This window comes from Geotrypetes seraphini, chromosome 5 (genome assembly GCF_902459505.1).
Source record: "Geotrypetes seraphini chromosome 5, aGeoSer1.1, whole genome shotgun sequence".
NCBI classification, from domain to species: domain Eukaryota; kingdom Metazoa; phylum Chordata; class Amphibia; order Gymnophiona; family Dermophiidae; genus Geotrypetes; species Geotrypetes seraphini.
The window spans coordinates 202,189,961-202,213,227 of NC_047088.1; the positions used below are offsets into that span (position 1 = coordinate 202,189,961).

The following is a 23,267-nucleotide window of genomic DNA, read 5'->3' on the forward strand; positions in this document are numbered from 1 at the left end:
AAAACTAAGAACTGAGGAGCTGCACACCTACGTTGGGCGAGAAGGCACTTGTGCATGCACGGTGTAGTCAGTCGTGAACTTTCTAAAGTTCTTAAAGTGGTGATACACTTTTAAAGTTGTCCGTACTGGGGCTCTGTGGATGATGCCACCCACATGTGAGAATATGCTGCCTGCTTGTACTGGGATAAAAATTATTTCTAAAATGACTATCATATTTTACAAATAGGTTTGCTAACTGGATCCAGATTTTCAGGAAAGACTAATGCAGCCATGGTTATACCTTGCTGCCTGCATGAATTTGAGATTCTGGCACCCTTTTTATATCCCTACAATACTACAAATCAGTACAAGCAATGAATCTAAACTAGGACTAGATCAAACTGCCCTAAGCATGTGGAGACAGTTGATACTCAGTAAAACTAACCTCTTTTCTAAAATACTGAGGCATATGCACTTCAGGGTTTCTTCTATTTTTTGTCTCTTGAAAAAATGCTTTGTTTATCTGTCCTAGTGCACTCTGGTATTACTTATTTGTATAGAGCTAACAATCTACCAAATAATAAAAAAATCAAACTCTCTCTCGTTAATACAAGGTACAATAAAAATAATTAGGTCTTACGTGCATTTTCTTGCCCATCATCACGTGATTTTAAAGTATCAGATTGTGGTATCTTATTTGACTTTTTATCCATTGTATCCTTAACAAAAATTTTCTCCCTATTTAAAATGACAAATATTTCAATAAAAACAGATAAATCATGCAGTGTTTTTACATAAATGAATAGAAATATAGCTGTATATAATTGTAAACCACCAAGTAATTTTAGTAAGTGCTGATATTTGGAGGTTAGGGGCATTGCTAGGTAAGCAATATAAACTGCCTAAACTATAGTTTATGATCTTGATTAGATTCACTGTTCCCTCTAAGCTGAGCAGAAGTTCTCCATCTATAGTCTTTCCAGTGGGGAGGGTGTGTGTGTGCTTTCAATATTGAAGCAACACACCCTACTGGTAGCAGTGAAGTTGGAAGACACCTGCTCAGCTTAGAGAGAACAGTGGGGCATCATTCTACTGAAATTTTAACCCAATTTCCCTGCCAAGTATAATTTTACACAGAAAATTTACTGTACTCATATAATGTATACATATTCAGTGGTGGTAAATGCACAAATGCCACCAGCAAATATATGTGTATAAATATTGGATAAATTAATGTTCCATATGGAGTGTAGCTGACTTTTGTTGCTCTCTCTAATAATCTCAAACACCCTCTAGCAATAAGCCTAACTCAACAATCCTGCTCCAAAAAAAAATGTTACTGTTAATATAAAGGCAAATGAGCAGCCTGATGCTAGGGAAGATTACATTCTTATCTCAATAATCTTCTTTCTAGTAGAAAGGCATATGAGTCTTGATCCAATGGGTTATTCACCTCTAGTCATGAGCTGTGTAGAAGGTATAATCTACATTTTTTTTCTCTCTCAATTTCACCTCCTGCATCACAGGGCTGTGCTGTAACCCTTCAGTTCGAACCAAAGCAGTTGACAATTACTATAAGAGTTGACAATTACTATAAGAGAAGAAATAATGAGGCGGGATACATTGAACTCCCTGACTGAGCCCATTCTGCTCTGCAACAATTAAAATGCAAAAAAAATCAATGCCAATAGAACATAAGAATTGCCACTGTTGGGTCAGACCAGTGGTCCATTGTGCCCAGCAGTCCGCTCACACGGCGGCCCTTGGTCAAAAACCAGCGCCTTAACTGAGACTAGCCCTACCTGCGTACGTTCTGGTTCAGAAGGAACTTGTCTAACTTTGTCTTGAATCCCTGGAGGCACATATTCTCAAACAAGGTGAAACTAAACAAGCCACTTACTTGAGAACAAGCAGCACTAACACTTAAGTAGTTCTCACAGGCTCTCATTTGTCCTTTGCAATAGAGTTAGCTCAATGCTCTTCAGACCTACTGGACAGGAGAAAATCCAGTATCTGAAAATATTTACCTGTCTGAGCCAATAAGCAGACTAAATGCAATCTGACAGGGCAGGACTTCAAGACTCAAATGCCTTTCTACTAGAAAGATTATCAAGGTAAGAAGAACCTAGTGCAAAAGAGTCATTCCATGTTAAGTGGTCTAATTTTAGGAAATTGCTCCAGCTCACCATCATGGATTTTGATGAAACTTTGCATGCTGAATCTGACATGACTCAAACTAACTTTGGTATAGTTTAAAATTCACCAGTGGAATACTTGTGGAGATATCGCATTTTGTTTGATACCATATCCCTACAAAATATTTACAACTTTGAGGCAAAACATTTCCTTGGTTAAGAGAGGAAGTGACATCAACTTTCACAATGAATGCCTGAGCTTTTAGCTCTGTGTGCCCTTCAGCAATAATTTGCTCCTACCGCAGACCCCAGCCAGATTTTTACAATCCTTCCCGCGGCTGTCTACAGTGAAAAGCCTACTCTAGCGCATGGTGGCGAAGCAGCACACTATTAATCTAGCAGAATTTGCTTACCCTAAACAACTCTCTATGAACTGCATATCAGGCAAGATGGTGGTGGCGGCAGCCTCCCTGACAAGAGAAACAGTCTCTGGTTCATCGTCTGAGATGAGTTCCTTTCATGAACTAAGAGCTTGGATGGCAGAAATTAAATTGGACCAGAATCCTGAAATGGACTCCTCAACTATACAACTGGAATGTGCGCATAGCACATTGGGCCCCCCTCAAACTAATGTGGCCAAAGATATTGTGGCTTATTTTTATGATTTCAAGTTGAAAGAACGGGTCCTGTTGTGAGCCCGGGCTAATGGCAGTGTGACTTGGGACTCTTATGATCTGGCTTTCACTACCCTTCAACGGCGTCATGAGCTCCTTCCACTAACTTTGCTTCTACGAGATCAAAGGATTCGCTATAACTGGCAACACTCATTTGTCTTGAATTTCTATAAAGATGGTCACCTGCATCGTATCCGCACTAAGGAGGAGGCCACTGGCCCTGCGCCGGAACAGATCCGCACACTGCTCCCCAGCCGGACAGACTCACATCCATTGTCAGAGTCACCCAATCCAAGACTCGCAGAGGAAGCCCTCTGTTCAGATGCACCAGGTTCAACCACCAGAACATACTGCTGTGGACTGCCACTGTCCACAGAAGTAGCACACACAGCGAATCCTGCTGTGGCTTCCATCGAGCCAACAGGGACTGCTGAAGAGGCCGAAGCCATGCTCGGGATCACGGAATCACGTTTATTGTCACCACCATGAGACTCAGGACCTGCAGGTACTGCCAGGCCGACGGAGCCTGGATTGCTAACAGGGCCTGAATGGAACTTGGTAACTTAAGTTTCCTGGGCTCTGGGAGTAACAACTGGTTCCTGGCCATTTTGAAACTGACATCCAGGTACTCTAAGTTCTGTGTTGGTTCAAGATGGCTCTTCTTCATGTTGATCACCCAGCCAAGATATTCTAGCAGGTGCATCACTTGAACTGCCCTGTGGCCCTCCACTAGAGAGGGGGCCCTGATCAGCCAGTCGTCCAGGTTCGGATGGACTAAGACACCTTGCAAACGCAGGTGAGCAGCCACTACCATCATGATCTTGGTGAAGGTTCTGGGCACCGAGGCAAGGCCGAAGAGCCGCAAATTGGAAATGTTGCCTCAGCACATGGAAGCACAGGAACTTCCTGTGTTCCTGAAATATTGGTATGTGGAGGTATGCTTCCATGAGAGCCAAGGAGGCCAAGAACTCCCTGGGTGTCACCGTCGCTATGACCGAACGCACCGTTTCCATCCAGAAACGTGGAACTCGCAGGAATGCATTCACCGCCTTCAGATCCAGAATAAATCTCCAATCTTTGGAACCTTTCTTTGGCAAGATGAAGTATATAGAGTATCTCCCTGAGCCCAAGTCTTCTTTTGGGACAGGCTCTATTGCTGCCAAATCTAGCAGCCTGCGAACCGTAGCCCACGTGCGCTGGGATTTTTCTGGATGTCCTGTGGGAGAAGCCAGGAAGAAATCTGATGGGGGTCAGTAAACACCATCCTGAGATCTTTTCTGAGCACTTTGAGAACTCACTGGTCTGAAGTCACTCTCTGCCACTCTGATAGGTAGTTCGAAAGCTGCTCCCGACCCGAGGGAAAGACGCCAGAGGCCTGGTGTCAGGCCTGCTTCTTAGCGGGGCAGGAGGACGTTTGTAGGACTGTTGTTGGGATGGGCCTCTAAAACAAGGTCTAGATGGAGCACTCGCCTGGGGTGCGGTGCATTGAGGGCACCGGAAGGGATGAAAATTCAGCTATCCCGAACTCCGTGCCGGGCGAGGCTTCGACCTGGGAAGCACCTTGGGCTTCCGGTCCTGAACAATGGCTATAAGATCATCCAGACCCTAACCAAACAAGAGCTCAGTGTAGCCTTGGAAGAAGAGTCACCAGACCACTGGCAAATGCTTGAGTACCTGATTGTAAAAACCGCTTAGATAACCTTGATAGGCAGTATACAAAATCCTAATAAACTTGAAAAAAACTTGAATAAGCCCCAAGCTTAGCAAAAACCTTCATCATGTCAAAGAGGACATCTGCCACATAAGTCACCCTGGAAACTAGGAAGTCTAGGTCCCAAAGGACTACCTCCTCCTGGTATAACACGCACAGGCAACAAAGTATGTGGCTGCTGTAGTCCTCACTCCCGTTGCCACAGAATCAAAAAGGCGCTTGAGGATGAAATTCACTTGCCTGTCTTGAACATCCTTCAGGACAACTCCTCCATCCAAGGGTAATGAAGTGCACTTAGCGACCTCTACCTTCGGCGGAGCTAGACATTTGGTGAATTCCGGTGCCATGGGATACAAACATGCCAGGGCCCTAGCACATTTAAGGGGACCCTCCGGGGACTCCCAGACCTCAGAGAGAATTCTAACCAAATATGGATTGTCCAGAAAGGAAGCGGAGAGCGGACGTGGATCACTCATGATGGAACATTCTGCCTGTTCCTGCTGGTCAGAATTCATGTTCAGAATCCTAAGAATCTCAGAAATAAGGTTAGTCAAGCGGCTAGTCTTACATAGCCTGCGCACAGTCGGGTCATCCCCAAGATCTCGAGACCCACTGGCAGGGGGATCCCAAAGATCCGCGAGATTAGCCACATCGGTGGATGCCTCAGAAGCAAGTTGCGACAGCAAAGGGACAGAGACCGAGGGAGAAGCGATGGCGGGGATCGCCCGTCTGTTTTCCGGTGTCCCTGAAATAGTACACAGAGACCTGCTAGAATCCAGAGGAAGTGCAGACCCCATCTGCTGCATTGGATTCTGAGTGGAAGAAGCAGGCACAGCCTTTTTAACAGTAAAGCCTGACACATCATATGTACAAATTCAGGTGGGAAAAATTCACTGGCGGCAAGAGCCACTCTGTGTGCCTCAGTTTTAGAGTGCTTATCAGATTTGTGAGACTTTCCCCCGGAACTGCGCTTGCATTTTGCTGCACCATTTTTGGACGCACCAGATGCTTCATTCGCATCTCCAGATGAATTGGCGGAAAGTGGGGCATCTCCGGAGGAGATGAGCATGGTTCACACCCCTTGTGGGCTGCGGCACACGGTTGCGAATTCAGCAGCCACCCACAGCATTTATGGCAAGAATCCATGCCATCCTATCCTGAGGAAGCCATCTGAGAAATTTGGAGCAAAAACTAAGCTCCTAAGGTAAAAAAATACATTTTTAAAAGTTTTAAAGAAAATCTAAGATGGCTGCCGTGGGTGCTGATTTTGCCCTAAAACGGCCCGGATAAATCAAAGGAAACTTGGGAAACAGCGATTTTACGGTTTTCAAGGTGGTGGGGCATGCAGGGAAACCACTCAAAACCCCTTTTGAAGACCCCGAAAATCTCCAAGCTAGCATGCACAGAGGCAGGAGCTGAATAGAACAGAATTGCAGGCACGCTGACAAGAGCGTGCAAGGAGATCAGTACCTCAGGAGCTGAGAGAAAACTGGATTTCAGATTTTCTGACCGCCTCACCTTCCCTGTCACCACAGCCAGTGATTACCAGGACCTCCCAGGGTAATTAGGGAAGACACGTGGTCCGGTCCTGATCCCGGCCGCACTTCCTCGGGACTGCGCAGCCTGCACTCTAACCCCTTAGCGGACGAACCGGGGAGAGATGGCTCCTGAACCTGGAGACCTGATCTGACCAGCAGGCTGTCCAGGGGGGCTTACTGAAGTTCTACTAATAGGTAACTTCCCAGAAGCAGATTTTTACAGCAAATCTGCGATCTCCTGCCAAAGGATTTCCTCGCAGGGTGAATCTGCAGCACCAGGGCAAAACCCGCTCCAAGAATAGATCAATAAGAAGAACTTTAGAAAATAAAAAATCACGAGCAGAACAGATAAACCTTACAGCTCAGGCTGTAGGAATGTAACTTGATATCCAGGGGCAGTTTGCAGGAGGTGACCACAGAGGAAGGGGCCAGAAATTGATTTCAAGTATCCCTATAGCTTCCAGGCTGGAAGAGGTTGATTACTCTATGGTGAAGCTTCCAGAGGCTATTGTACAAGAACTTATTTTCCGAACCTCAGAATGTTTTGCTAATGACTTGCTTTGGCTATCCAGGGGACGGAGGCTCCTACCTATTTCAGCACTATTTTTCTTTGGGGTTTATCTCTATTCTTTCTCCTAATAATTTTTCATGGAGCTTAGGTTGGTAATTTTCAATGTTCGATGCCTGAATAGCCCCTTTAAGAGGCAGATGATGTTTAGAGAGGCTCTAAGGCAGTGTCTCTCAAACTTTCTCGAGCCGGGGCACACTAAAGGTTGTGGCCACGGCTTGAGGCACCCAGAAGTGAGCGGACATCGCCGTGACGACATCACGTCGACATCCGCACATGTGCAGAGGCCCTCCAGATGGGCCCTGAGAAGCCAGTAGGGGGTGCCAGCAAGGAAGAGTGCCAGAGAGAAAGATTCACTGGCACCAGCTGATTGCCTACAGCAGTATTTCTCAACTACTTCAAGCTAAGTACCACCTAAGTCTAACAAATATCAACTGAGTACCCCAACCACAGACCTCCCTAGGCCCACCCAAGCTCTGCCCCAGATCCCAACCCCTTTACTAATTGTAATGTCATTTTTTCCATTCATTTTTCATATACACACAATATACACAGCAGATATAAATTCTCAAAACTGACACATTTCAATCACTATATTGAAAATAAAATAATTTTACCTTCCGACGATCCTCTGCAGGCTGCTGTAATTAGCTTTAAAGGTGAGACCAGGAGGCCAGGGGGGAAGCTGGAGGAAGCTAGAGAGAAGAGGGAAACATGCAGGCCTTCGGCGAATCAGGCAGCACTGGTGCTATACCACATAGGGAAGTTAGCTGGCAGGCACCTCTCTTCCTCCTCAATGTGCCGTGGCACACTTGGAATCTCAGGAAGCACAGTTTGAGAAAAACTGCTCTAAGGCTTCAGGTCTCGATCCTCTTTATGCAGGAAACCCATCTTTTATGCCATAAAAGGTTTCCTTTTGTATAGTTCGATGCACAGGGAAGGGCCTTAGGCATCCTGGGATACAGAGGGAGGAGCCCAAGGTCCTGATTGACTTCACTGGTTTGAAAATGGCCATGTTTGGCACTGGATTTTTTTTTTTGCAAAACATCCAAAACTGGATTTGGATGTCATGTTGAAAATGCCCCTCTTAACTGCTATGAGTCGCTCATTTAATAGAGAAAGTTAAGTATGGAGTTCAGTAGGCATACCCACATTAAAAAATGTACAATTTCTTAACCGAGAACTCAGTGTATTTTTAATCACTTGTTTTAAAAAAAAAAAAAGGTATGACTACAGACATAAGAAAATTAAAACTAACCTTCCAGGAGAAGTTTTCAATGCACATGAGATCTTTCTTGTTGGTGTGTAAGTTTTCTTGTTTCCTGCAGATCCACGCCAGGCTCCTTTACTGCCTGATCTAAAACACAGAACGCATGGAATATGAAGATAAAAGGCATATTAATTTACACCGACACACCATAATTATAAGCATTTGAGCACAGACTAAAGTAACTTCAAAAGAGTCATCAGGAAACAATTGTGAGATGCAACACAGTAACAATGATATGGATTTTAACAACATTTAAATAAAAACAATAACACTTTTAACCACATTAATGCTGCCATTTTAAAAAATCTGAATGATTATTCAGATAGATTTGGTTTACACAAAAAAAAAAAAAAAAAAAAGTCATTGAGCACCCAGCTTTTATCGGGAGTGACACAGCTAAAAATAGATGCAGCATCATTCATTGAACCCTTGAGAAAGCTTATAAAAAAGGCGAAATAGGTTCTGTCAGGTTTTGGATTATTTGCATCTATTTAAGATAAGTTATTCAGTTTCTTTGCTGGGTGGATAACGATTTATATAAAATATAAGAAGGTCCACTATTGGAAGCATTTTAAAGAAAGAAAGAATAAAGAACTGATTTTACAATTATAGGAGGGGGAGGTTTTGAGGATCAGTGATTGAAACTTGGAACTTGTAAGTCTTGGCCTTAAGACTTACTTAGGTCCATGCCGGTTTCTGAGATCCTCAACCACCCTGTATTACCACTCTTTGCCTCAGTTTATGGGATTGCATTTTTCCTTTATATAAAAGTTTCCCCTATTATGACCATTGTAGACTAGTCTTCTATGACATGCTATTATTTGTCTGTAATAACTCTGGTTGTCTTTATAAACTAGAGCAGATGCTCTTGTGATCAGGGGGAGATATTAAAGCAGGTGTCCTGAAACAATGAGTGGAATAAGTTATTGATCTGATGACAAAGACCTGGAATGAGCATTGCCATCTGCATGGTACAAGCTTAGATTGTAGGTCCTCTAGGGACAGAAAAAAAAATCTGAAATCTAGCCTATCCCCCCTCCAACTGCTCCAGTTCAACTCACTTAAGGGGTCTAGGTGGCAATCCCCACTTGCTCCTGCCCCAGTAATTGCTGCTCTTAAAATGGCAAGACACTGACTCCTAGTGACAGCCTGACTTTTTGCTGGGAGTCAGCCTGCCACATAAGAAAGAAGAAATAATGTAACTCACTAAATCATAAATGAATCTGTGATTGTTTTTCCTACAGAATTTAACAATGACAGATTTGCAAGACCTCTAGATGTTTCAGAGCAAAATATGGATCAGTTAAATAACGGAAGACATTTTCTTACCGCGAAGCTGTTTCAATTGACTGAATAACCAACTCTTCTGCTAAACACAAACAAACAAAATGGCATTTATTAATACATGAAGTTTCTCTCAACCATGCCTAGTCAAATCAAGATCTATGAGGCAAACATGGTTTTTCCTGTTGCATAGAGCATTCTGGACCCCTGTTCATTTACAAAACTTGGATTGCTCTAAGTCTAATAGATGTTGGCATTGTCATCTCGATGCGAGGACTTTAGACCATCTATTGTTTTATTGTCCATTTATTATGGCTTTTTGGAAGTCGATTTGGGGCCAAATAAATTGTTTGTTAGAGAATCATGTGGCATTGTCATATGACACAGTTTTATTTGGCATGTCTATGAGAGCCAAGAACCAAATATATTCCAATAATAACAAACTTTTAATGATTCTGACAGGAGTTGCCATTCAACAAATAATGCATAATTGGAAAAATTGGAATAGACTGAATTATAGTTTTTGGTGGAGATCAGTGTGACACATATATAAAATGGAAAGAACATTTGCTGTTCAAAAAGGATATTTTAATAAATTTTAGGATGTGTGGGGGCCATTAATAAATTATTGTAATGAATAGATATCATTTTCCCCTGATTAACATAAATGAAAAAATGGGGAGGGGGGTGGGTTTTTGGATTTCATTATTTGTTATGAAGGTATGGAAGAATTTATTATATTATATGTATTATTTAATATTATTATGATGGTAGGGGAGGGGATAAATTTTATTTATTGAAAATGTTTGTGGAATTTCAAGTGATTTATTAGTCAAATTGTCATTACTTTCTGTGCACTTGATGTTAAACATAAAATGAATAAAGAATTAAAAAAAAAAAATCAAGATCTATGGAAGCAAATATGGAAAATATGTGGAAAAGAGGTGTTGCCCTTATTCTCAAACATGTTCTTCTAATAAATTTGCAATTCATCACCTGTTGTTCCAAGCACCTGCAATTTGCCATTTTGCTTATCTTTTGAATCCTAAAACAGAAATATAATAAAAATGTTTAATGCAGATTTGCTGCTAATTGAAACTTACATATAAGAATCATCCACAGGATTAAAACATCTTAAATCATAGCACCACAATGGAAAGATTCATTTCTTGCTAATCTTTCTTACAACAGGAATGATAGTCTTGACCATTGGGTTGAACCCGAACTAGTTGTGAGGGTTGTAGAGAGCCTGCTGCTTGTTTTCATGCTCCACCTCCCACTACTCTGGGATGAGCTCCATCCCCTAATTTGGTATCAAATCTTCAGCGAGTCCTAGAATGCAAACATAAGACAGGGGTGCGGGGAAACTCCCCAAAACTACATGTCTGTTCTGCTCTAAATGCAAACATTAAGGAACAATACTGATCAACCACAACGAAACAAACAAGGTAGTAATAAAAAAGAATCACCTATCTGTGTGCCATCAGCACCAATAGTTCTTAGAAGTGAATTCTTCTTCATGTCTGATTCTACTGGGCAGGTGATAAAAACAATATATCAGACTAAGGAGGCATGTCTGAAACAGAAAGCAGGTTAGTATACATCTGACTGGACGAGCGTCAAGGGTACCATTGCTGTTTACAAGAAAGAAGATTAGCAAGGTAAGAACCTAATCTTCTTGTGCAACATGACTGGTAATCTTGACCATCAGGATGTATCAGAGCAGTCTCTGGCTCCTAGGATGGTACAAATGAGCCTGCTGTCAGTATCGAGGTCCCAGCTGCCACATCCACCCTGTAAAATTTAGTGAACATGCGGAGATTTGACCAAGTTGTCGCATTGCAAATCTCTGCAGGCGAGTCTGCTCTAGACTGCCCAAGGACGTGATGCTGTGAGTGGAGTGCACCTTCACTGCCACTGGAGACTGCTTTCTACTTCCAATATAGGCAGAAGATATGGTCATCCTGATTCACCTGGGCATGGTCGCTTTAGATACCAGTCTCCCTCGACATGCCGAATTCATAAGCATGAAGAGGTGATCAGACTGCTGGAACTTGTTGGTCACCCCCAAGTAACGAATCAAAACTCATCACACATTCAGAACTTTCAAACACATTATCTGCTTTCTTTACTGCAGTAGGTGTGAAGGCTGGGAGTCGCACCTCCTGGTTCACGTGAAAACTAGACATGATCTTTGGTAGGAAGGACCATTCAAACCAAGATTCTAGCTTCTGATATGCGAAGAAAGGGTTCCCTGCAGGATAGAGCCTGCAGCTCCAACACCCTTCTCGCTGACGTCACAGCCACTGTCTTAACAGTCAGATCTATCAGGGACACCTCCTCCAAAGGCTCATATGGGGCCTTCGCATATGGGGCCAAGACATAAAAAGCTGTCGCACTGGAGGGTAAAGATATAGAACTCCCTTCAAAAATCTGGATACAACAGGATAAGGCACTAACGAGTGCCTGCTGACCTGCGCTCTGAAGCAGGAAAGTCTGGCTATCTGTACCTTGAAAAAGCTAACTGTGAGGCCCTTCTTCAGACCTTCCTGCAGGAAGCTGAGCACCACTGAAACTGGTACAGTCACCAGGTCCGAGCACTGGTGCTCACAGCAGTTCCTGAAATACTTCCAGCTTTTTGCATAGGCACTAACATAGACTGTGTGGCACTCAAGAGCCATGGGGTTCTGTGAGAGAAGATTTGGATGAGAAGGAAGACTGAGAGCTTAGTATTACTTCTGTGTACCATGGCCACCTCAGCCATTCTTGAGCTACAGGATCACTTGACCTGGGTGTGTTCTGACCTGCGAAAACAATCTGCCTATCATTGGCCACGGGGGGAACACGAATAGGAGCTCCTCCGCAGGCCAGGTTTGGAAAACAGCGTCCATACCAGCGCTTCACAGCTCACACCTTCAGCTGAAGAAACGAGTCGCCTTTTTGTTGGATGCTGAGGTCATGAGGTCATATGTCGGATGTCCCTAGCACCTGACCATGTTGTTAAAGACCCTCCATGAAAAAGACCACTCCCCGGGATCCAAGATCTGCCAACTTAAGAAGTCTGCCAGCACATTCTCCACCCCGACTATGTGAGCCGCCGAGATGGCCAAGAGATGGGCTTCCGCCTACTGAAAGAGCAGGTGATCTTCCAAGCTCAGCGATGCCCTCCTGCCCTCCTTGCCCATTTAGATAGGCTACTGCAGTCTAGTTAGACAACTGCCCATCCTTCGGACTGCCCTTCCTACTAGGGCACTGCCCAGGGCTTGCAAAACTAACTGTATCACTCTCAGCTTCAAGTGGTTGATCGACCACTTCCTCTGAGATGGGGACCACCGCCCCTGCAGCAGACGTCCCTCGCAATGAGCTTCCCAGCTAAACAGATTGGAATCCATTGTCAGGACTGTCCACTAGGAGATGCATAGCAGCATTCCTCTGTTCAAGGACTGTGGCTCCAGCCACCACTCCAGCAGATCCAGGGTGTCCACTTGTGGAGACCACCTTGAGAGGAGTGACTCCTGAAGCGGACACAAGTGCGCTCTTGTACAGGAAACCACATTTATTTTGGCTACCATGAATCTCAGCAGTTGAAATTACTGCCAATCTGTGGGGGCTGGCAGGCTGCAAATCTCCCGAATTTGCCCCACTAACTTCATTTTGTATGCTTCTGGGAGGAAGACCATGTTTTGTGTCATGTTGAAATGGATTCCCAGATATTCCAGGTACTGAGTCAGAATCAACTGACTCTTCTTGAAGTTAACTACCCAACCCAATGTTATAAGAGCTAGACCACTTGCTCTACCGCTGTCGCTCCCTCGTCCCTCGAGAGTGCTCTTATGAGCCAATTGTCCAGGTAAGGATGCACCTGAATTCCTGCCTTGTGGAGGTGCGCTGCCACAACAATCATTACCTTGGTAAAGGTTTGTGGTGCTGTTGCTAGGCTAAAGGGAAGAGCAGAGAATTCTGTCAGCTGGAAAGATGGGAATATGCAAGTAAGCCTCTGTTAGATCCAAGGTATTTGCTTTCACAGTCCAAACCAATCACACCCCTTTATTTATCGATAGGCTGTTGATCCCATCTGAATCTTCACATTCCCTTCGTTCATCACAGCAGCATATTCTAACAGTCCCCTCAGTTCATCAATTATTCTATGATACCACATGCAAGACTATTTATTCAGTGGTTGCACCTACTTTGAGGTATGCCCTTCCTTTGGGCCTGAGACAGGAGAATAACCCTAGCAAGTTTAAATTCAGTCTCAAAACATTTCTTTTTAAAGATGTTTATGAGATTTATAGCTAGGACTAAACACATATGAAACTTGGACAACTGGCATATTTTAGATAATTCCCCTCTCCCTTTTGTTTTTCCCATCCCCCCTCCTTTTATTTTTATGAAATGTATCCCTTTCATTTCCCTTTTTGTACCTGTTATTAGATGTATTTTATGTTGTCTTTTCCCCATGTTACTTATATTAAAAAATTTTTTTTTATTATTATTATAAATTTTGTACAATGTACACCACTTTGGTATTTAAAGCAGTATATCAAGTTTAAATAAACTTGAAACAATTCCCCGAGTGCAACCAAAGCAATGACCGACTGCACCATTTCCATGTGAAAGTAGGGAATCTTGAGGGCTGCGTTGACAGACTTCAGATCCAGAATCGGTCTCCAGTCTTCTAAGTCTCTTTTGGGCACGATGAAGTATATGAAGTATCTGCTTACGCCCCATTTTCCTTGCAGTACAGGCTCTTTGGCTCCTAGAGCAATGAGTCTCTGAACCATCGTCCACACCCAGGCCACCTTCTCCAGCTTCCCTGCTGAAGAAGTGAGAAAGAGGTTCAGGAGGGGCTAGCAGAATTCTAGCTTATATCCCTCCCGAATGACTTCCAGCACCCACAGATCTGAAGAGATCTGTGTCCAAGCCTGCTGTTACTCTGCAAGCCTACTCTTCACCCTCAGGGGAATGGCTGCTAACCTGGCGTCATTGCTGTTTCTTGGAGATTGCAGAAGAACAGGATCTGGACCCATGGGGATGCCTGGTGCTCCTGAACCTTTGTCTCTGGCCGTGGAATGTACTCTGATTGGAGGATGTTCCTGAATACAGTTAAAACCAGCAGGAGTTACAAAAATTTCCCATACCGAAACCCCTCGCATTACAGGATCTATTATCTGGTAAGAATTTTGGCTTAAGATCCACCACATTAGCCATGAGATCGTTCAGGCCCTTGCCAAAGAGCAACTGTCCTTGAAAGGGGAGTTTGCTCAGGGTTGCCTTGGAAGCCGAGTCTCCCACTCATTGCCTGATCCAGAGCATTCTGCGGGTGGAGATAGCGTAAGCCGAGACCTTTTTCAGGACCCTAAAAGGTCATAAAGAGCTTCCACAACATAATCAACCCCCCTTCAAGAGAAACTGGGGGTTAGCGTTGCTGTCCCGATTTGGAGCCTGGCTTAGTCTGGAGTAGTATGTCTGGACAATATATGACGCTACCACTTTCAGTCCCAGCGCAGCAGCCTCAAATTGACTTTTGAGAACAAAGTCTATTCTGCATACTTGAGGACTATACCCCCTTCACTATGGAGGGAAATTCACTTCATTACCTGTGCCACAAGCGACTCCACTTTGGGTGTAACAAACTGCTGCTGAAACTCAGCATCCATCAGAGAGAGCTTAGTCATGGACTTAGCTACCCCTAAGGGCCCCTCAGGAACATTCCAGTGATTTGTTAACATCTTAGTAATCCCTTGATGCGAGGGAAAACAGCATTCTGTTCTTTTGTGTTTATCATGAGCAAGTACTGAGCCTTGGAGGCTTGAGGCAGCTCCAACCTTAGTTTCTGGAGTGCCTCCGGAATCAAACCTTGCAGATCAGAGGATTTGAATAACCTTCACACCCTTGGATCCTCTCCGAAATCCAGGGCTGCCACCTGATCATGGACCGCCCCTCTCAGCTGGAATACTGAATCTCTCAGAGCTGAGGAGCCTGAATGAGAAATTAAAAAATTAAAGGCATGGACTCTTTAAAGACACCCCCCCTCTGATTTTCACCATAGGCTGCAATAGCCTTACTCACTGTGCAATGCTGCTGTGCTGGAGCTGCATAGGGAAACCTCAAATCAGAGGTGAGAAAAGATTTCTGTCTCCAACAAGCCTGGAGTCCAACAGATGGCTTGTTTCTTCAAATTGCCTCAGACCCCCACCGGAGCCATGCAATGTTGTGGGGGAAGGAACACAGTTGGTGCTGAGCCTGGATACCACCATGGGACCCACTCAGTCCATGCTGAAATCTATTGCGTACGAACCTGGGGCGAGACTGTTCTCAAGTGTATGGACTTTGAACTCTGAAAACTATTGATGCAGACTAGCCACACAGGAATCATATGCCTGTGAGCTACAAACTTCAGCCCTGAGTTTTTATCTTCTAGCATACAGAGATGCCCTGGGGTAACCGGGATCCTCTACAGCACTGAAAGCCTCTGACCGGATAATAAAAAAATGGAAGATGGCGCTCACTTTATAGAAAACAATGACGCATGCACATAAGCGTCATTTACACCACTATTTATTCTCAAGAAAACTCAATGTCAGAAAATTAAGGCAAACACTGTCTTTTTAACTAGGGACAGCACTTCACTTATGATCAAAGCACATTCAGTTCAATCACATCATTTCACAATTTCTCTTTTTATTGATCAAATAACTCAATCTTTCCTGTTTCATTTCAAAATTGTGGCAAAAAAGTTAAACTGGTAAAGATTTCATCATTTAACAAAAATTATATATGTTCACAAAAAATATTCACAAAAATATATATATTCTCTGAGGATTCAAACCCATTGCTTTTAAAATGGTTATGTCATCTGATTAATGAGAAGAGAGATTATGGATGGGGCTTATGAGCATTTTTTGGGATGCTGACATTGAGTTTTCTTGAGAATAAATGGTGACATAAATGACACTTATGTGCATGTGTCGGTGTTTTCTATAAAGTGTGCCATTTTAAAAATATTTAACACTGATATGATGGGCCTGGAAGTATCCAAGAACCTGTGCAGTGAATTGAGAAATTTTGTAGTAAGTGATGAACTGATATATTGAATCCTTTGAAATAATTTTTAGTGATAAAGTATGTTTTGTTTTGTTTTTTAATTCTTTATTCATTTTTACATATTACAACAAGTGTATCAGAAAAATCATTCGAACTTATAAATATACACTTGATTAACTTTCATATATCATTAAAAATATAACTTTTCAGCCAATATCTATATGCTATAATATTTTAAATATTATGAACTATTCCTAGTATCTAAACAATTGATATCAAGTTAGAAAACCCTCCCAACCCCTCCCTCCCCTTACAAAAGTTCCATCCCCAATACATCAAAAACAATTAAATACTCTTATACATTATAGAATTTAATCTTTATTACCCACCCACACCCCTCCATGTCAAATATCTTACTTTGGGAAAATGTTATTACTCATTACAAAAATCTGTTAATGGTTCCCAAATCTTCTGAAATTTACCAAAATACCCTCTTTGTGTTGCTATTGTGCGCTCCATTTTATATATATGACACACAGAATTCCACCAGAAACTATAATTTAATCTGCTATGATTTTTCCAATTGAATGTAATCTGTTGAATGGCAACTCCAGTCAATATAAATAAAAGTTTGTTATTATTTGACGAAATCTGACTCTTCGCTCTCATTGACATGCCAAATAAAATAGTATCATATGTCAAGGCTACCGGATTCTCTAACATCTTATTGATTTGAGGCCAAATTGATTTCCCAAAATACTAATATAAATGGACAATAGAATAAAAGATGATCTAATGTCCCAGCCTCAATATGACAGTGCCAACATCTATTAGACTTAGAGCTAGCCAGTTTTTGTAAACGAACAGGGGTCCAAAAAGCTCTATGCAAAAGAAAGAACCAAGTTTGTCTCATAGATGCAGACACTATACATTTCATCCTCCAAGACCAAATTTGTGGCCATTGAAATGCATTAATTTGATGCTTAATCTCAATGCTCTAAATGCCCGAAGACCAGTTTTTGGTTTTTTATTCACAAATCCAGATATTAATTTATACCACCGTGCGGCCTGGTATCCCATGAAATCTATCTGAAAGCATAAGAATTCCAAACTATATTGATTATTAAGAATTTTCCATTCAGGGAACCCCGCCTGAATGGCCTGCTTCAATTGCAACCATCTAAAACTTTGTGATTTGTTGAGACCAAATTTATGTTGCAATTGTGAAAATTCAAGCAGCTTACCATTAGATATTACATCTTCCAATATAAAAATATAAAAATTAGTAGGGGTTTTATAGGACCAAAGAATAAAAATTGAACCTGCTAACACTGTCAGATAAGTGATTTTTTATTGTCTGTAGTATGGTTTCTGAGGTCCTTTTCCTCTCTTAAAAATAAATTAAGTAATTGATTATGAAAAGAAGCTGCATTTAATGCTGGTGCTCATCCCAGAGTGAAGGGAGGTGGAGCATGAAAACAAGCAGTGCACTCTGTACAACCCTCGCACTAGTAAGAGTTTAACCCAATGGTCAAGAAGACTACCAATCCTGTTCTATAAGAAATTAAAAATATTCACTGAGCATGAAAAGTATCTAATATAAAATGCAAAAATTACCTTAATGATGTCCATTTTGTCAGAGAATTTCAGTCTAGAAAAACAGTAATTTTCAAATGATCAAATATTTAAGCCTCTAAATAACTAAAAGATAAACAATTTAAACCTACACAAAGCACATCCCTTATTTTGAATACTTCTAATGTCTATGAGATCAGTACAGTTTTAATTAAGATCCATAAGAAAACTGCAAACAGATTATGCTAAGGGTTTTTGTAATGGATGTGCAGAAAATATTTAATACGCTGGTCCTCATTTACTGAAGTATTGATTAGATTTTTCAGTTATCATGCAGTACCTATCAAAATTAATACACAGTAACTACAAAATCTCTATGTTAACTTGGGTGCATCCCATATTTTTGGAAGGACTTTTGTGACATTAATGCAGTGTATCGCAAACTATGTGCCATGGCACGCTAGTGTGCCTCCTGAGATTTGAGGTGTGCCGTGAGATATTGGGGAGGGGGAGAGGTGCCTGTACCAGCTGACTGCCTACAGGACATGCTTCGTGCAATCAGGCGCCTCTCCATGTGTCTTCCCTACTGGTACCCCCCCACTGGCAGCTCAGGGCCCTTCTGAAGGACCTTCACGCATGCATCAATGTCAACGTGATGATATCATACATGCAAGTGACATCATTGTGTCAATGTCGGTGCACTTCCAGATACCTCGAGCCATGGTCAGTACGGTTTACTGTGCCATGGCTCAACAAAGTTTGCGGGACACTGCATTAATGTAAAGAAAGGTCACTATCGTGCATTAACTGCATGACAATAAGTACAATACAGCTAGCTGCACCTCTTGAGGTGATGTTAACTACTTTATATTACCTGCCATGTTAACTGTAAACATGCAGTAATGTCTAATGTGTTAAACCTAAGATACAGTCCTTGCCCATTCCCCACCTCAACATGGTATTTTTCATGATTGTTGTTTAATGGAATTAATGGAGTAATAGTATGATGCATTAACTGTTAGCATAGGCCAATGCTATAAAACAGCAAACCCACTAAAGTTCCATTGCATCTCAAATAATCTGAAATTTATTTTTATGTTTGCAATCAGGCATAAAATTAACTTTCGAAGGTGTGGTATATCCACTGGTAGGTCAGTTGGAGTCATTGAAGCTTCCATTTCTGTCTCAGGTCCCACCTAATTCAGGATTTATTACTAAAAGGAAAGCAGGAGGCGAGGCGGAAGTAGAAAAACAAAAGAAGAGCAACTCCCTGCTGGAGTGAACTGAGCAACAGAGCAGAACACAAAAATCACTATTCTACTCCCTTCCTGTTTTTGTTCCCTTACCCTCTCCTCCCATCCCACCAATGAAGAATGAAAGATTAGGTTTTTACTTTTGCTTATCTTTTTTCTTGTAAATCCTCACTTTATTCTGGGACCAGTTGGTTCTTTACCTCCTCCCGCCAGGACTCTGTAGGAAGCCTCAAACATCCCCTCCCTCTCACACCTTACCACTGAGCATGTTCCTGGGTATCCCAGTCAGTCTTTAAGCAGCCAGGAACATCTGTAGAGGATAACAGACAAGAGAGATAGAGGAACGGGGAATCCCTGATAAGCACATTAATTCTGCTCATATAAATAAATGCAATAACAATTCAAAACAAAATAACAGGTTATAAAACATTGAAAACCTGAACACCAAAACAGTGCTAAGAGGAGACACAGCCTGCATTGTCAGAAGGGGGTGCCTGAACTAGGGAACCCACCCAAAATTAAGTGTCAAACCCATTCAGAGGGCACTCTTATAAAGGCTGTTCAGAAACAGAAATCCAGCTTACCAGTACTTATAAGGCAGCCAATCAGCGAATCAGAAAGATGCAAGACGGGTTCCTGGAATAAAGTGAGGATTTATAAGAAAAAAGATTAGCAAAGGTAAGAACCTAATCTTTCGTTCCTGTACAATCCTGCTTTAAACGGGGACCAGTGAGATGTAACAGAGCAGTCCCGAAAGTCAGGGTGGGACTGATGAGCCTGCAGCCAACACAGAGGAACCAAAAGTGGCATCCTGCTTGGCCGCCACATCGATCCAGTAAACTTTGGTGAAGGTGGGCAAGGAGGACCATGTAGCAGCCCTACAAATCTCATCCAAAGACTTTGCCCAAGAGGAGAAAACTCCTCTGGTCGAATGAGCCCGCACCCCTAGGGAGGACTTTGTTCCTGCTGCCACGCAAGCCGTGGAAATGGCCATGCAAAGACACCTAGAAATGGTAGCCTTAGAGGCTGGCCTACCTTTGTGGGCACGACCCGCAAGAACAAACTGGTGGTCAGAGAGATGAAACTCATTGGCAACTTCCAAATACCGCACCAAAAGCCTGCACACGACTAGGGACCACAACACCCGGTTCTGGACCCCCGAACCAGAGGAAGCAAATGTAGGAAGCCGGACCTCCTGAGGCACATGGAAAACAGAAACCACTTTCATAAGAAAGGAAGGAACAGTGTAGGATGGCCCATACACGAAAGACCAGCAAGCTGAACCCGGAGCGAAGCCATATCAAGACCCTTCTTCAGGCCATCCTGTAGAAACTCCAGGACCTGAGGAATCGAAGGAAGAGAAAGGTCCTCTGGTCTGAGGGGGTACCAAGCTTGGTAACACCTCCAAGCCTTCGTATAGGCCACTACCGTGAACTTCCAATTACAATGAAGCACGTGGCATCACTACCAAAGAAGAGCCCCAGCCCTTCAAGGTTGCGTACCCAAGAGCCACACATGAAGACCAAAGCAGTTCGCATCCTGCAGAGCAATTGGCCCCTGCATGAGGAGGCAAAAGGGACAAGGCAACTGGAGACCTCCTGCTCCGGCTGGAGCCGAACCAGTTCGGCATACCTCAGTCGCCTTAGCTAATCAGAAGCCTTCAGGATTCCCAGCCCTTCGTGGACTGTTAGCCGCCTCAACAGTCGTCTTACCATGGACCATGGAGGGAAGACATAAAGAAGATCCTCCCGGGACCAGGGCTGAACCAGGGCATCCAGGCCTGCTCTGCCGGCCTCTCGACGACTGTAGAACCAATCAGCCTTCTTGTTCACCACAGTCGCCATGAGATCGAACATGGGGTACCCCCACTAATGCACTATGCAAGCAAATGCTCTGCAACAGAGAGACCACTCTCCAGGGACAGTGTCTGACAACTGTGAAAGACTGCCTGAATGTCTTCCACACCTGCCACATGTGCCACAGACAGCGTCACAAGGCGCCTCTCTGCCCACTAAAAGAGCAGCAGAGCCTCCACGTTCAGAGAGGGACCTTTTGTGCCCCCCTTACTATGAATAAAAGCCACCATGGTGGCCTTGTCTGAGAACACACATACGGCTAGATGACGGAGATGACCTTGGAGCTGGAGAAGGGCCAGCTGAATCTCCTGCAGTTCCAGGCGATTGATTGACTACTTGCATTCCGAGGGCACCCATCGCCCTGCACTGGGACAGACATGCACACTGCTCCCCAGCTCTTGAGACTCGCATCTATCAACAGGATCACCCAATCCGAGATCTGGAGTGGAAGGTCCCTGGACAGTGAGCTGGGACGCAACTGCCAGGCTAGACTGGTGCACGCCACCACTGACCAAAGCAGGGGTGCAATTAACGAGTCCTGCTGTGGATTCCAGCATGAAAGCAGAGCCTCCTGCAGCAGACACAGACAGACTCAGGCCCATGGGACCACCTTGATCATTGTTATCAAGGTCTCAGAACCAGGAAATACTGCTACACCATCAGGAATAGAGTGGCCAGAGGGCCTCTGACAACCTGTTTTAGCTTCTCCTGACGGGGACACGGGTAGAAACACAGCGTTCCGACCCATGTGAGATTGAACTCTCAGGTACTTCAAGTCCTAGGCGGATTGGATGTGACTCTTCCTGAAATTGATCACCCAACCCAGATGTTGCAGCAATTGTACTCCCTGCTAGACAGCCAAACACCCCTCGAACAGTGAGGAAGCTCTGATCAACCAGTCGTACAGATACAGCAGATACAGGTGAACCAGGACACCCAGGGAGCAAAGACGGGCCACCACCACCACCATCACCAAAGGAGAAAGCCGCAGACTGAAATATCACCCCAAGACATGGAACACAGTTACTTCTGATGGTCCAGAAAAAAAATGAGAATGTGGAGATATGCCTCTATCAGCTCTAGGAAGGATAGAAACTACCCCTAGTGCCACTGATGCTATTACTGATCGCACCATTTTCATGCAGAAGTGGGACATTTTCAATGCCACATTGACTGCCTTGAGGTCCAAACTTGGCCTCCTGTCATCGGATCCTTTTGTTGGAATGATGAAGTAAATCAAGTATCTCCCAGGGCCCAAGTCTCGCTCTGGCATGGGTTCGATTGCTGCAAGATCCAAAAGTCTGCAGACCGTGGTCTACACCCGAACCACCTTCTCGGGGCTGCTTGCAGGAGAAACCAAAAAATACTCAGCAGAAGACAGAGAAACTCTAATTTGCAGTCTAAACTAACTAAAACTAAACTAAACCTTAGGTTTGTATACCACACCATCTCCGCGTGCGCAGAGCTCGGCACGGTTTACAGAGGTTGAGAGGAAAGGAACTACAAAGAAAGGGTATAGGAGAGGGACTGAGAAGATAGAGAGGGGCAGGGAACTAGAGAACGGGAGGTGATTAGATTTTTGAGAAGAGCCAAGTTTTCAAGCGTTTACGGAAGGATTGGAAGGAGCTAGAATTTCTGAGCGGGGATGAGAGGTTGTTCCAGAGTTCCGTAGTTCTAAAGGGGAGGGATGTTCCGAGTTTTCCTGCGCGGGATATACCTTTTATAGATGGGAAAGATAGTTTCAGTTTTTGGGAGGGTCTAGAAGAGAGCGGGTTTGAGGAATTCCAGAAGAGTGGGATAACGGGAGGAAGGACGCCATGTAGAATCTTGAAGGCTAAGCAGGCACATTTATAGAGGACTCTGGAGTATACTGGGAGCCAGTGGAGCTTGGAGAGGAGTGGGGAAACGTGATCGAACTTGCCTTTTGCGAAAATAAGCTTGGCCGCGGCGTTCTGAATTAGCTGAAGTCTAAGGAGGTTTTTCTTAGTTAGGCTTATATAGATGGAGTTGCAGTAGTCTAGTCTAGAGAGGATGGTGGATTGAACGAGGATGGCGAAATGAGAATGATGAAAGCAAGATCTTACTTTCCTCAACATATGGAGGCTGAAGAAGCATTTTTTTACCAGGGAGTTGAGGTGATCGTTGAAGGAGAGAGAGGAGTCTAAGATGATGCCTAGGACTTTGCTTGAAAACTCAAGCTGAAGAGTGGGGCCGGACGGTAGAGGGATGGAGGTGGGTAAATGATCTGAAATTGGGCCGAGCCAGAGTAGTTTGGTTTTGGACTCATTCAGTTTCATTTGTACAGATTGGGCCCAGGATTGGAGGTTCGTAATACATGTGGAGATGTTCTCGGCGAGGTTCGAGAGGTTCGCGTCAG

The 23,267-nt window shown here is 43.7% G+C and overlaps 1 protein-coding gene across 19 annotated transcripts in view; it reads right to left on the reverse strand.

The window, feature by feature from the left end:
• Nucleotides 1-23,267, reverse strand: part of ERICH2 (glutamate rich 2) — a 120,334-nt gene that overhangs the window by 80,778 nt on the left and 16,289 nt on the right. For 11 of the 19 annotated variants that reach the window (XM_033947340.1, XM_033947343.1, XM_033947339.1 and 8 more), the window contains 5 exons: nt 17,824-17,857; nt 10,156-10,204; nt 9,205-9,244; nt 7,864-7,962; nt 620-717 (listed from right to left, as the gene is read on the reverse strand). In XM_033947340.1, the coding sequence (XP_033803231.1) occupies nt 620-717; nt 7,864-7,962; nt 9,205-9,244; nt 10,156-10,204; nt 17,824-17,838 (301 nt within the window). In that variant the 5' untranslated portion in view covers nt 17,839-17,857. Of the gene's footprint in view, nt 1-619; nt 718-7,863; nt 7,963-9,204; nt 9,245-10,155; nt 10,205-17,823; nt 17,858-19,292; nt 19,345-23,267 lie in introns of all 19 variants that reach the window. The other 8 variants (XM_033947348.1, XM_033947345.1, XM_033947346.1 and 5 more) reach the window with 3 other exon arrangements.